At 38.3% G+C, this 15,116-nt stretch overlaps 1 protein-coding gene across 12 annotated transcripts in view; it reads right to left on the bottom strand.

The window, feature by feature from the left end:
- The window catches only part of SGIP1 (SH3GL interacting endocytic adaptor 1), a 247,962-nt gene that overhangs the window by 68,460 nt on the left and 164,386 nt on the right, over window positions 1-15,116 (bottom strand). For 8 of the 12 annotated variants that reach the window (XM_049879515.1, XM_049879514.1, XM_049879520.1 and 5 more), the window contains 3 exons: window positions 12,068-12,160; window positions 5,924-5,998; window positions 3,082-3,600 (listed from right to left, as the gene is read on the bottom strand). In XM_049879515.1, coding sequence (XP_049735472.1) covers window positions 3,082-3,600; window positions 5,924-5,998; window positions 12,068-12,160 — 687 coding nt within the window. The remainder of the gene's footprint in view (window positions 1-3,081; window positions 3,601-5,923; window positions 5,999-12,067; window positions 12,161-15,116) is intronic. The other 4 variants (XM_049879518.1, XM_049879516.1, XM_049879517.1 and 1 more) reach the window with 1 other exon arrangement.

The following is a 15,116-nucleotide window of genomic DNA, read 5'->3' as shown; positions in this document are numbered from 1 at the left end:
ACATATATTTTCCTGCCCCCCAAACTTGTTGCAAACTAATAAAATTCTCCTTCTCATCCCTGGCACACAACCCACATAAGAAAAATGGTAGGCTTTGCCAAGGATCAGAGTCTGCATTCCAGTAAAGCAACATTCTGGCCAAACAACGTATCTATAACATTTTGCCATTAAAAAAAACTAAAATTCTTGAGAGCAAATACTTAACATTTGACTGTGGTACTGTCTATACTTGGTCAGTGACAGTCACCTTGCTATGAATGAAATTTGAAAAATAAGTACAATGGTATCCAGTTAAACATCACTTAAAAAGTACAGGAAAAGTTAGTCCCATCAGGCTACATGTTATAAAAAGTGACAGCAAAAGGCATTGCTAATTGTTATGGATTGAATTGTGTCCCCCCAAAATATTTGTTGTAACTCCTAACCTCCATGCCTGTGGTTATAATCCCATTTGGGAATGAGTCGTCTTTGTTACGATAATGAGACAGGATTAGCATAAGGTGTATCTTGAGACAATCTCTTCTGAGATGTAAAAAAGATTAAATGAGCAAGTGAAAGAAGCAGAGAAAGGGAAGAGAGATGCCAAGCCACATGAAGGTCGTCCAGAAGCAGAAGTTCAGAAGAGTCAAGGACATTTCTCCAGAGCCGACAGAGAGAGGAAGCCTTCCCCTAGAGCCAGCACCCTGAATTCAGACTTCTTGTCTTCTAAACTCTGAGAAAATACCTTTCTGTTTGTTAAGGCCATCTACTTGTGGTATTTCTGTTATAAAAGCAGGAGATAACTAAGACACTAATCTTTAAAACATGAGGCCACATCCTATTGTTTTAATCCTAAATTTATATTTTTGCCAGTCTATGTGTGTTCCATAAATAAAAGATTAAGCAGCAAATAAACTGGGACTTAATTAGGGAGGTAATGGTGCAAAGTTTTATTTATTCATGGGCTTCACTGGCCTAGTTCAATATCCCAATTAGAAATTCAATCCTTTAATACCAGCAAAGTACAGCTTTTTCTAGCTCAATTATTAAGAATCAATAATCTTCACTGGTAACATTTTAAAATAATTTCAAATAAGAATATGGTAGACAAACATTCAAACAAGAAAGCCAAAGCTTCTCTCTTCAATCATTCAATCAGTGGTCAATTCAAATGGGGAAGGTGATGGAGAAGACACAAAGGGGTAATAAAGCCCACTCTCCCACTGATGGTGTTTACTTTGAGCATAGTGATGCACCACTGGAGGTGGGCAAGCATTCCTGGAAAAGCCTGGCCCAGCAAAGAAAGCCCCTTAGAGAACACTGGAAGCACATCCCTCTCTTACAACCTGAAAACCAGCTTTCTTTTCTAAAGTAGAGTAGCCAATCGGAGGTCTGAAGTCTCCACACAGGGATCCTTTACTACCTTTAGAAATTAGAAAGGAGTCTTGCGTACCCCAAAAGACCTAAAAAAGCAATAAAGCAATGGACCTGGGTGTTCTAACCTTCTCGAATTATAGAAAGGAGCACAGAGGAGTACATTTAGAGAGAAGAATTTTAGTGACCTTGTTGATAACACTTGTGCAGTATAGGTGGGTGTCAGCAGTCAAATAAGCTTGAGATGTTTTATAACTAAACCTTACAAGGGCACCAAGAGAGCAGTCGTTAAGAACTCGTGCTGAGGATCAGACAGACCTGAGTTTGAATCCCAGGTCTATTACTCCTAGCTATGAAAACTTGAGAAAATTACTTGACATATTTGTGCCTCAGTTTTCCTTGTAAAATAGGGGAAAATAACTGTTACCTACTACATGGTGTTGTGAAGATATGTGCATAAAGCATTCAGCATGGCAGCCAGGACAAGAAAACTATAGCTGTTGTTTTTATGGGAAAAAAAAATGGCCCTGAGAGGTCCTGTGGTAAAGATACATGCTAACATTTTTTAATATAATACTCCCCAAACATTTCAGTATTGAATAGTTCTCTTTTTTGGGGGGGAGGGTTCGAGGGTGCAGGAACACATCTACTGATGTAAAACATTGGTTTTGTGAGCAGTACACAGAGCAAACACTGAAAGAGCCTCCATTGAAAGGGGCAGCAATGATGACCAAATACAAATACCTTTCCTTTCTGTCTCTTACTAGATCGAAGTAACAAACCGGGTTGCCTCTTTCAAAGCAAATGGAAAACAAGTAGTGGATGTGACCTCATGGAAGGTGCTAAACCAAACCCACAAGCACAAGACGGAAGAGACTAGAGGATCTAGCCAGACAAACTTGAGTAACAGTGGAAAAAATGAGTTGGAAGAAGATGCGCTAGAAAAAATCTTGCTACTTCTTTGGTATGCATGGCAGGTGCTCCCATGGTTTCATAATTAGAAAACACAAAATGAAGGTTCACATAAGGAAAACCAAAAAAATCCAATTCAATGTCAAAATTTGCATACAGAGTCCCAAAAGACATATTTCTGATAGATCTTTTCCATCACCTGTCCCCATTCTTAGAGTTTACATCATAGGCTGATAAGTGTGCCAAGTGGTCAAATCAAGAACAGTTTTGTTTTTGGTTAATTAGGCTGGGGATAAAATCAGGCATCCTCCTTTTGCTTTCCCCTCAAATCTGAATTTTAAACGCTGCTTTTCATTCAGAAGAAATTAGCTTGTTTAACATGATCTCCCCTACTCCTCCCTCCCCCCACACAAATGACCTACAAAGATCTAGGATCCTTGTGAAGCCATCTGATAAGGAAATCAGATGTTTAACACGAAACCCACCCATTGTGTAATCCAGCTTTCTAGAACTTTCTTGAATTCCAAACAATGACATCACAGCTTGCTTAAAAAATATACACTTCCTAACTGCAGGGTGGGAGGCAGGGCACTCCTAAGGGCTGGGAGTGCAGGGCAGAAAACATCCACAGACTTGGACTATGACTATGAGCATTCGATGAACTAGGACATGCCACTGGGCCACAGGACACCCAAACCAAAGGAGGGGTAGCTGAAGCTCTAAAGCCAACTGCCAGGCAGGAAAAGAGTGTTGTTCACACTGCAGCAGCCACGGCCATTCCCTGTCACACGAAGCACACCAAACAGTAAGACCTACCACTGGCAGTCCCCGTACCACTGCTGGAGCCAGGTCCAGGGGACGAAACCACAGTCCTGTAGGTGGGTGGTGGTGGGGGAGGTGGTGTTGCTCTCTGCCCCAACCCAAAATCTTTAGGAGATGAGATTGTTTCTAAGTAATCATCTTTAATGAAGGTCTGCTCAGCAACTTTCTTCTGGACTTCTTCTAAATTGAGTGGCGATGGTACATTGCGAGGAGGACCTGGAGGTCCAGGAGGACCTGGAGGCCCTGGGAGGGCCGGAAGGCCAGGAGGGCCAGGAGGGCCTGGAGCTGGGGACTCAGCTGGGTTCTCTGATGCCGCTGGTGGGGACACCACCTTTTCCCTTGGAGTCAACTCTGGAGTAACATGTTCCGGGGACGTATCGGAAAAATGGACCCACTTGTCTTCAGCATTAACAGCAACAGACTTGGGGGACAATACTGGGCCAAAAATGCTGTCCAAGTCATTGATTGAAGGTAGTTTTTCAATTTTGACCTCTGTGGCTGACTGGTCATTTCCTGTGGTTAAAGTAGTTGATTTTAAACTTTAATTGACTTTGTTAATGTTATTTGTATGAGGGGGAGGAGGCATGATAGCTACAAACATGAGGTAAAGCCTGGCAAATACATGCCTCAGTGGGTGTATTTTATGATGCAAACATATTTGTATTGACTTAGGAGCTGAAGACGAGGGAAGATTTCCATTTTTTGCTTCCGTTATGTGAGCATTGTTGTTTTACGATATTATTTTACCCTTTTGCAAGGTACCCACAGTTACATTTACCATCATTAACGTGATGAGCATGATACAGCTCTCCAAGGCTGCTCACAAGTGGATAAGTGTGACATTTTGAGAAGACAGCATCAGTTTCACAGAGAAATAGAGGCTCTGGAACTGCAAATTCTAAAAGGGAGGTCACTTTTGAAAATCTGCCGTACTGAAATATGCACAACACAGTGTTTTTTATTTTTTGTATTTTGAATAGTGTTTTATAAAAATTGTCTATGCTAGAATATTAAATGAAAATGTTTGATAAACTAATCATAGTATCTGCTGGTTTTAAAAATTATCACATCATAATGAGTTGTATATACCAGAAACACAGTATAAAGATCATTTAAAGAGATAGACACAAATATTTACAAACACACACATACACACCCCACATACAACACACATGAAGGTTATTGAGAAGGCATTTGGTACTTATTAGAGCTGTGATAGATCTACCTGTTTAACAGGGAAGAAAATTATGAAAGCATCTTTATAAATTCTCTTCAAGTCTAACCTGTTAACACCGTTGGCATGGCTGTGATATTTATCTGTCTGAAGTCAATGAAACATAAAAGTCTGTTTTGCCTAAATATTGGAGTCAGCTGTTCTTTTTAATTTATCTCCGGAACAAGAGAAAAAAAAAATTAAAAGCAATCTTCTACAGCTTGGAATAAAATAATTGATAACAAGTGGCATGTGAGGAACTATATATATATTTTTAATTATAATTATTCAAATTAGAGAAGCCCTGGTGGTGCAGTGGTTAAGAGCTATGGCTGCAAACCAAAAGGTAATCAATTTGAATCTACCAGCCACTTCTTGGAAACCCTATGGGACAGTTCTACTCTGTCCTATAGGGTCCTTATGATTTGGAATTGACTCCACAGCAATAGGTTTTATTTTTAATTCAAATTAGAAATTGTTACTCAAATAACTGGAAGGCATGGGCAGATGCTTGAAGGAATAGAAGCCACTTTACTGTTAAATAATCCTTGGGCTATAAGAACTGGCTTAGTACTTCCATATTTCTAGTTTGAAAGGAATTAACCTCCAAGGCTCCAATGCTACAGATAAGTGGGGTTAGCACTTTGCATGATCCACACAATTATAATGTTTTTCCTGGTAGAATTATTTACATCTAACATAATTTATAGGAATGAAGGGGGTCAAAATGGGTTGAAATTGTGAGCACCATAATTTCCTTACGAGACTTTTCAATGACTCTCTATTGGGTTTGACGCAATAGAAATTTCTTAGATGACTATGCCTTACATTTGCTTTTGCTGATAAATACCCCACTCTGAAGCTCTCACACTCACCAGGCTGCATAAATAGCAAAGGATGAAGCTGCAATAGAATTCCAAAGGTGATAAAGAACCACATTCTACGAGTCCAGACACAGAAAAAAACTATTACTACTTTGACTTGCTAGTTTAATGAGACTAGACAGATTAAAAATTATATGAACACATGGTATTAATTTTAATAGACAATAAAGATAAGCCTCAGACAAAAATGATCTGTCTAAACACATGCAGCAATTCCTTGCCGTATTTCATCATCTTTACACATCTCTTTGCCATGGGATAATAAATAATTTAACAACTACTGGGAAAAAATTCCCCACCAGCCAAGTATGCCGCACATCCTAGGAACGATTTTGTATCTTTAAAGACTAAACAGTTTGAATTGTAGCAAAATTTTTATTGTTCCTTGGAAAAACATTGTGCCTTGAAACTTTATTGATCTAGAAATCAATAAAATGAGATCCAATGACGTGAGATGCTAATTAAACAATGACTTTTTATATTGAGATTTTTTTCTTTCATTTGACATGTAAGTGTGGCCTTCATTCAACAAAATTAAAAAGAGGAAAAATTAATTGAGAAACTGACCGTTTTCTGGAACTTGGGAGTTGTTTCGAAATAAATTGTAAAGGTAAGATAAACACAAACATTTTAACATCCAGTCTAGTTTATAGCTCCCGGTACTTCAAGGGCATGTTGAGGTCTGGAGCCACTGCTCTGACTGCCACGTCATCCCAGAGTAGAAAAGACTACAGCTTACCTGGTCCAACGGTTAAGGGGGAGCCTGTTCGGGGTGGGGTGGCTGGTACATTTTTAGGAGGCAGTGGTGGAGGTGCTAAAAAGAGAAGACAAGTCCAATGTTATTGCTCACTTTCTTCCTAAATTACATTATACACTTTAGATAAGCAGGATTTGGGCTTTCACTCAGATTCCTTCTGTTGGGGCTAGACTACCCATTGATGGTCTAAACTTTTTAAGTTCAAAGGCAAGGGGCCGAAGCAAGATCCATTCAGATTCTTCTGTTTTAATGATAACAAGAATTTGTCCAAAGAATATCAGGTAGTAACAATAATATTACCATTTTATTCATGCATTCAGTTCATTCATTCGATAGACCTTAAGTGCCAACCAAGTCCCATGTCCTGTATTACTAGGGACATACGGCTAGATAAAAACAGCTTCTGCCCTAAAGGAATTCATGCCTAAGTAATGAAAATCAAGTAAAGAGGCAATTTCAAAGCAGGATATCATGAAGGAAATACAGACATACCTCATTTTATTGTGGTTTGCTTTATTATGTTTTGCAGATATTGACTTTTTTTTTTTTTTTTTTTTACAAATTGAAGGTTTGTGGCAACCCTGTATTGAGCAAACCTATCAGCATCATTTTTCCAACAGCAGTGCTTACTTTATGTCTCTGTGACACATTTTGGTAATTCTCTCAAGATTTCAAACTTTTTCATTATTATTATACCTGTTATGGTGATCTGTGATCAGTGATCTATGTTATTACTATTGTAATTGTTTTGGGGCACCATGAACCGTGCCCACATAAAACAGTGAACTTAATAGATAAATGTTGTGTGCGTTCTGACTGCTCCACCAACCGGCTGTTACCCCATCTCTCTCCCTCTCCTGGGGCCTCCATATTCCCTGAGACATGGCAATATTGAACTTGGGCCAATTAATAACCCTACAATGGCTCCTATGTGTTCAAGTAAGAGGAAGAGATTAATGCCTCTCACTTTAAAGCGAGGAAGGCATGTCAAAAGCCAAGGTAGGCTGAGAGCTAGGCCTCTTGTGCCAAATGGTTAGCCAAGTTGTGAAAGCAAGGGAAAAGTTCTTGAAGGAAATTAAAAGTGCTACTCCAGTGAACACATGAATGATAAGAAAGAGAAACAGCCTTATCGCCGATGTGGAGAAAGTTTTGGTGGTCTGGATAGAAGACCAAACCAGTCACAACATTCTCTTAAGCCAAAGCCTAATCCAGAGCAAGGCCCTAACTCCAATTCTGTGAAAGCTAAGAGAGGTGAGGAAACTGCAGAAGAAAAGTTTGAAGCTAGCAGAGGTTGGTTCCTGTGGTTTATGGAAAGAAGCTATCTCCATAACATAAAAATGCAAGGCAAAGTAGCAAATGTTGATGTAGAAGCTGCGGGAAGTTATCCAAAAGATCTAGGTAAGATACCTGATGAAGGTGGTTACACTAAACAACAGATTTTCAATGTAGATGAAACAGCCTGATATTGGAAGAAGATGTCGTCTAGGACTTTCATAGCTAGAGAGAAGTCAATGCCTGGCTTCAAAGCTTCAAATGACAGGCTGACCCTCTTGTTAGGGATTAATGCAGCTGGTGACTTTAAGCTGAAGCCAATGCTCATTTACCATTCCAAAAATCCTAGGGCCCTTAAGAATTATGCTAAATCCACTCTGCCTGTGCTCTATAAAAGTGGAACAACACGCCTGGATGACAGCACATTTGTTTAAAACTTGGTTTACTGAATATTTTAAACCCCCTGTTGAGACCTACCGCTCAGAAAAAAAGGTTTCTTTCAAAATATTACTGCTCATTGACAATGCATCTGGTCACCAAAGAGCTCTGATAGAGATATACAAGGAGATTAATGTTGTTTTCATGCCTGCTAACACAAGATCCATTCTGCAGCCCATGCATCAAGGAGTTATTTTAACTTTAGAGTCTTACTATTTAAGAAATATATTTGGTAAGGCTATAGCTGCCATAAGTAGGAATTTCTCTGATGGATCTGGGCAAAGTAAATAGAAAATCTTCTGGAAAGGATTCACCATTCTAGATGCCATTAAGAACATTAGTATTTCATGGGAGGAGGTCAAAATATCAACATAAACAAGAATTTGGAAGAAGTCGATTCCAATCCTCATGGATGACTTTGAGGGGTTCAAGACGCCAGTGGAGAAAGTAACTGCAGATGTGTTGGAAATAGCAAAAGAACTAGAATTTAGAAGTGGTGCCTGAAGACGTGACTGAATTACTGCTATCTTTTTTCATGATAAAACTTTAACGGATAAGGAGTTGCTTCTTATGGATGAGCAAAGAAAGTGTTTTCTTAGATGGAATCTACTCTTGGTGAAGATGCTGAGATCATTGTTGAAAGGACATCAAAGGATTTAGAGTATTACATAAACTTAGTTGATAAAGCAGCGGTAGGGTTTGACAGGGTTGACTCTAATTTTTTTTTTCTTGAAATTAGTCAACATTTTATTGTATATCCTTTCAGTCCTTTTGCTATGAATATATATACAATATATATGTATATATAAAAGCCAAACCAAACCAGTTGCTGATGAGTCAATTCTGACTCATAGCAACCATATAGGACAGAGTAGAACTGCCCATATGACTCCAATTTTGAAAGAAGTTCTACTGTGTGTAAAATGCAATCAAATAGCATTGCACACTACAGAGAAATCTTTCATGGAAGAGTCAATTGAAGCAGCAAAGTTCATTGTTGTCTTATTTTAAGAAATTGCCACAGCCACCCCATCTTTCAGCATCCTGATCAGTCAACAGCCTTCAACACTGAGGCAAAATCCTCCATCAGCAAAAAGATTACAACTCGTTGAAGGCTCAGATGATGGTTAGCATTTTTTTAGCAAGCAAGTATTTTTTAATTAAGGCATGTACGTTTTTTTTAAGACATATGCTATTGCATACTTAATAGACTTCTCATTAAAACCCATTGCTGTCGAGTCAATTTCAACTCACCATGACCCTATAGGACAGAGTAGAACTGTTTCACAGGGTTTCCAAGAAGCAGCTGGTGGATTCGAACTGCCGACTTTTTGGTTTATAGTTGAGCTCTTAACCACTACGCCACCAGGGCTTTTAATAGACTACAGTAAAATGTAAACATAACTTTTATATATATTGGGAAACAAACAATTCATGTGACTTGCTTTATTGTGGTAGTCTGGAACGGAACTTGCAATAACTCCGAGGTATGTCTGTTACAGGCTGGGTTATAAAAACAGCTCATGTGAGATTTTAATCTCCTCAGGAGGTTGATTACTGCCTGGATTGAGTCTAGAAAGATTGCTCAAAGTTATATTCTTTTAATTTTACTCTATTTTTGAAAATCTGAAGCAAAATGATTTGGGTCAAGGAAGAATGAGTAGATTTCTTCAGTAAAAATTATAGCCAAACAAATTCCTGAGGTAGAAAAAGCATCACATTATGGTCCCTACCCAAATATTTACCATTCTGAATTGGGCTTGTCACTTTTTGGGCAAAGTTAGGAATGGTTATTTCAACAGATATATATTTTTTCTTATTCTGTCCTTAAATGTGTATTTTCTTGTCACTGGCCATACTTGGTAGATTCAAAGAGCTCACACTGATCTCAAAGCATCCCAAAGTCCAGTCATGAATCTGAACCTGGCCCAATCTTTCATAACCTAGGAGTCCCTCGGTAGTAATGCTCTCTGAAAAGTTGGCGGTTCAAGTACACACAGAGGCACCTTGGAAGGAGTGGATCTGTTTCCAAAAAATCGAGTCATTGAAAACCTATGGAACATAGTTCTACTGTTACACACGTGGGGTTGCCATGAGTGGGAAACAACTTGATGGCAACATTTTTTTTTTTTTTCTTTAATAATCTTAAAAGCAGAGTGAGTCAGGAGGGCACATAGCAAAAGAGCTCTTCCCAGTACCCTCTAACTGCATACATTAGGAAGAGCCCCTTTTTGTCATTCCTTCCTTTTTCTATCACCCGTCAATGTATTATAGAGGGCACCCTGCCACCACACAACAGGCACAACTAACAACTGTCATCCTAAAGTACAGAGATATGTGGTTTCTAACACGAGTTATGAGCTTCTGTAAACTAACCTCAAATGAATCATGTTTCCCCACAGAAGTTAAGAGTCAATGGGGGACTCTGTTCTTGATTAAAGATCTCTGCACACAATTAATCAAGATCATAATCAACAAAATATCATAAAAGCAAATAAAAAGTCATACAAGTGTAACCATTCAAAAGAGTAAAGTTGCACAGCGTGCATGAAATGAGCAGAATTGTACAATGCACATCAATTAAACAACAGCCTCTGCTGTGCTATTAAATATAAATACAGCCCATAAAACTCTCAACTTGAAAATACTAATACCAAAAAAACCAAACCCATTGCTGTCAAGTTGATTTCAGCTCACACTGACCTTGTAGGACAGAGTAGAACTGCCCCACAGGATTTCCAAGGTTGTAAATCTTTACAGAAGCAGACTGTCACATCTTTCTCCACAGAGTGGTTGGTGGCTTTGAACTGCTGACCTTTTGGTTAGCAGTCAAATGCTTTAACCACTGTGCAACCAGGGCTTCTTGAAAATACCAATACTTGGACTTAAAACCAATACATCATCTACATTGTCATTTCATTTCTTTCTTGGCATGTAGGAAGGGCTCTCTAGGAATAATTTGGATATCCCAGGTCTCTAAAGAAAGCTTTTCAAGGAAGTTAGAACTTTTTCTCTGGCTTTGCTTCCCAGTAGGAAGGAGAATCACTCAAATCACACCACTGAGTTTCAAGCCCTAACAAAACTCATCTTTGAAGTATCAGAACTTTAAAAAGCATGTTGTTGATACTATTTTTCATATCCTATTTTATGGAGGAGATATCCTTGGGAAGGCTGGATCACATGGTTTTATAACAATAATGTTCCCAACTTCTTGGCTTTTGATTATGAATCTCTTCGTTAATTTCTATAATTTTTTTTTTTGGGGGGGAGGCAGGTGGAGATATCATAAGGCAAAGTTCTGGGCTGCCGACTGGGAAAAAGTATTAGCTGGTCTGCACATAAGCCTTAAATTCTGTGGGTGGTGTAAATTGTTAATGTGCTTGGCTGCTAGCTAAATGAAAGGTTGGAAGTCAAAGTCCACCCAGGTGCACCTTGGATGAAAGGCCTGGTGATCTACTTTAAAAAATTCGGTTATTGAACACCCTTTGGATAAGTAGGGTAACATTCTGTATGATCAACAAGTATAATTTTTTTTTTTTTGCCAGTGGATTTATTTATATCTAACATAATTTATAGGCATGTGAAGGCTCTACTTCTATACACATGGGGTCACCATGAGTCAGAGCCAACTCAATGACAACTGGTATGTGAACTTCATCTAGTAAAAACACGCTTTACCCCCCAAACACCCTTCTCTGAGATCCAAATCTTCCATGGGCATTTTAAGGAATGCACAGCAGCTATGGCTGGTCTACTGAAACGAGACCTCAATAAACCCATCAAACTGGTGGCTTGACCAAAAGGAGCAATCCTTTCGGTGCAAATGGTCCAGCCCACAACACGTGAAGGACTATAAAGATCTTCAGAACCTCCTTCCCCATTCACCTGGGGTGGGGGGCATGCTGGAATAAGCAGTGCTGCCAGCCCTGCATTGAGGTAAATTTGCCATGATCCTGTCTCCGCTTCTCTCTACCATTCAGCCTTGTTTCTTTAGCTCTCCAATGATCTCTCTTTACTCTCGAACGTGGCATCAGTCACTCTACAGAACTAATAGGGACCATATCTGATTTGTTCACCTTTGTATTGTGTGATAGCCGGTAGTTCTTTAGCTCATTTGCATCCCACTCTCTTCATCATATATGATATATATATATATATCGAATGAATGACCAAACAGAAATGGGCATGTGGATTCAATGTTAATAATTTTACTTTATTTTATTTTTTATTCCTGCCTCAATAACCTTCTTTAGGCCTCTTTAAAACTTGTTAAGACAACAACATTTCTTCTTAATATTATGCAGTTCAAATGTTGCTTAAGTAGACAGACTTTTTGAGAGTTGCCTAATTTCACTATGCAGACAGACAGTAAAATGACTCACTCCTTTTTCCAGACAGAACAGACATATAACTTACTTCCAGTGGGAAAAGGTCTTGTTAACTTTGGCGACTCAATGCTTGGATTAACTCGTTGGCCTGAACCCCATATCTCGGGCTGATCTAAAAGAACTGGAAACATAGAAAGAAAATTTCTCAGGATGAGTTCAAAACAGGACACTCCCTGGATTTTAGAACTTAAAACTTCAATTTAAAGCTGAGCATCACAAAATTATTCCCCCCCCCCCCGCCTCTGCACTGGAAAATTAATTTAGGAATGTGCTGCTCCTCATTCTACTCAAACAGAGAATGAAAACAGCAGTGATGTCTGTGTGTAGGGGGTGCCTATGTGTGTAAACATAGCTAAGTAAAAACTTTCAAAACACAGCTTCTACATTGTCTTCCTGGTTGACCACTTAAACCAAAAAAGTGCCGTCGAGTCGATTCCAACTCATAGAGACACTATAGGACAGAGTAGAACCACCCCATAGAGTTTCCAAGGAGCGCCTGGTGGATTTGAGCTGCCGACCCTTTGGTTCGCAGCCATAGCACTTAACCACTACACCACCAGGGTTTCCGTTGACCACTTAAGGACATCTAAATCAGTGATTGTACTAACTCCGCTTCTGGCACCCATTTGCAAATCAGGAATTAAACTTGTGGGCATTTGTTTTGTTGTAAGATGGTTTGTTTAAATTTTGCTATGAATATGCAGCAAAAATAAAAACGCCTGGGCTATATATAGTGGTTTGTATCTTTAAAGGGTCTTCCAGGGTTTTTAAATAAAACCTTTTTAAGCATCATAAAGAGAAATAAAATTATTTTTAAATGCTTGGAGAATATCCTAAGAGAATATCAGAAAATTAACAAATTCTTAGATACCTGAAATGAATCAGGATATGCATAAAGGTAATCAGGTACTGAGCCTAGAGACACTGAATTTAATATTTCTCCTTTTTTTTTTTTTCTCCTTGTTTTGAGTTCTTTATTACTATGGTAACAATGTAAATAATTACTTCTTAGCACCTATCATGGGTCAGGCACTACACAAGTATTGCTTTTTATTTTTTTAGTTTTATTTTGGTTAATTATATGTAATGTATAATTTGCCATTTTAACCATTTAAAAATGTATATTCAGTTATATTAATTACATTCACATTAATGTACAATCAATCATTATCAGTTCCAAAACTTTTTAATGACCCCAAACAGAAACGTAGAACCCATTAGATAATAACTCCCCACTACCCCTTTCCCCAGCCTCTGGTAAACACTAATCTACTTTGGTCTCCATACATTTACCCATTCTAGTATTTCACATAAGTGACATTATATAATATTTGTCCTCTTGTGTTTGACATTTCAGTCAGCATATGTTTTCAAGGTTCATCCATGTCATAGCATATATTGGAACTTCATTTCTCTTTATGGCTGAGTAATATTCCATTGTACGCATATACCATATTTTGTAGATCCATTCATCTGTTGATAGACACGGGTTGTTTTCACATCTTGGCTATTACGAATAATGCTACAATGAACCTTAGTGTACGAGTATCTGTTTGAGTCCCTGCTTTCCATTATTCTGGGTATATACCTAGATGTGGAATTGATAGTTATATGGTAACTCTGTATTTAACTCTTTGAGGGACTCCCAAAATGTTTTCCACAGAGGCTGAGCCATTTTACATTCCCACCAGCAATGGATGAGGGTTCTAACTTCTCCACATCCTCACCTACACTTGTTATTTTCTGTTTTTTTTTTTTTTTTTAAATAACAGCCATCCTAGTGGGTATGAAGTAGTCCCTCATTGTGATTTTGATCAGCATTTCCCTAATGGCTAATGATGTTCAGCATCTTTTTATGTGCTTATTGGCCATTTGTGTATCTTCTTTGGAAAAATGTCTATTCAAATTCTTTGCCCATTTTTAAAATGGGTTGTCTGTTGCTGAGTTGTGCAAATATTCCTTTTAATTCATTGCGGTGGAGAGCATAGGCTGGGAAGTCAGTCAGATGTGGGTTTGAATCCAGGTTCTATTCTTACTGTAGGACCTTGGGCAAGTTATTTAATCTTTCTGACCTTTTGCTCTTTTGGGTATAATACAAGGATAATAAAAATTTAACCCAGTTGAAGGAGGAGGATTAGAAGAAGGTAATGTATATAAATATACTATATATAGAACACTTAGCACAAGGTCGCTTACTATTTTTATATATTTTAATCCTCACAACACCACCATGTGGTTGAGGGAGTGGTCAAATAGCTTGAACAAGAGCTCAGATCTGATCCAAATATACTTGACTCCAAAATATTTTTTCCCCAGGGCTTTTAAACTAATGATTGCAGAATCAATCAAAAAAAGTAAGAGTGAGTAGATAAGAAAGGGAAGTGTGGGTTTTGGAAGAGCAGTGTGGTTAGTGCAAATGTTGAAACTTTACGGGACATCAGGGGCTGAAAGCATAGAAAGAACAATCAAGCTAGGCTCATTGACAAGTCCGTGTGTATATCACTTTTCTATCACAAACCTCAAAGAGGCCTTGGCTCTATTTTATTTTAACATGAACTCAAACATTCTCAAGGTGTGAAACAGTATTTTTTTTTTTATCCATTCAATGTGGGACACCACCATGGTTTTTTTTAAATCTTATTTTGTGTATCAAGTTTCCATAAAGTTATGGAATGCATTAAATAATACCTTAAATTTGATGCAAGAAATCAAATCCCATTTTCAGTTCCTCCACAATTATGTCAGTGACTGTGTAATTGATTATAGGTGAGCTTGTAACACAGCTAAGGCCTTACTGCAGGGCCACCTTTATATAGGGATTCTAAGTTATAGGCATTTAAATAACTGAAGGAGTATTCAGCAATTCTCCTTATACCTTTTCTTAACTATATCATTTAAAATACTTCAGGTGTGGCTGACTGCTAGCTGTCTCCCAGCATCCATTTTCCACATTTATAGTTTGAATTTAGCTGGTCCTATGGTACTAAATCCTCTCTGGGGGGCTCCAGTTGGAAGTAATATGTCTTCCAAATTTTGCCCTTACAAGAATTGGCAATGAGTTCCATCGGCCCTTTTCC

This window comes from Elephas maximus, chromosome 3 (assembly GCF_024166365.1).
Source record: "Elephas maximus indicus isolate mEleMax1 chromosome 3, mEleMax1 primary haplotype, whole genome shotgun sequence".
NCBI lineage: Eukaryota > Metazoa > Chordata > Mammalia > Proboscidea > Elephantidae > Elephas > Elephas maximus.
This window is presented reverse-complemented; position numbering and strand designations above follow the sequence as displayed.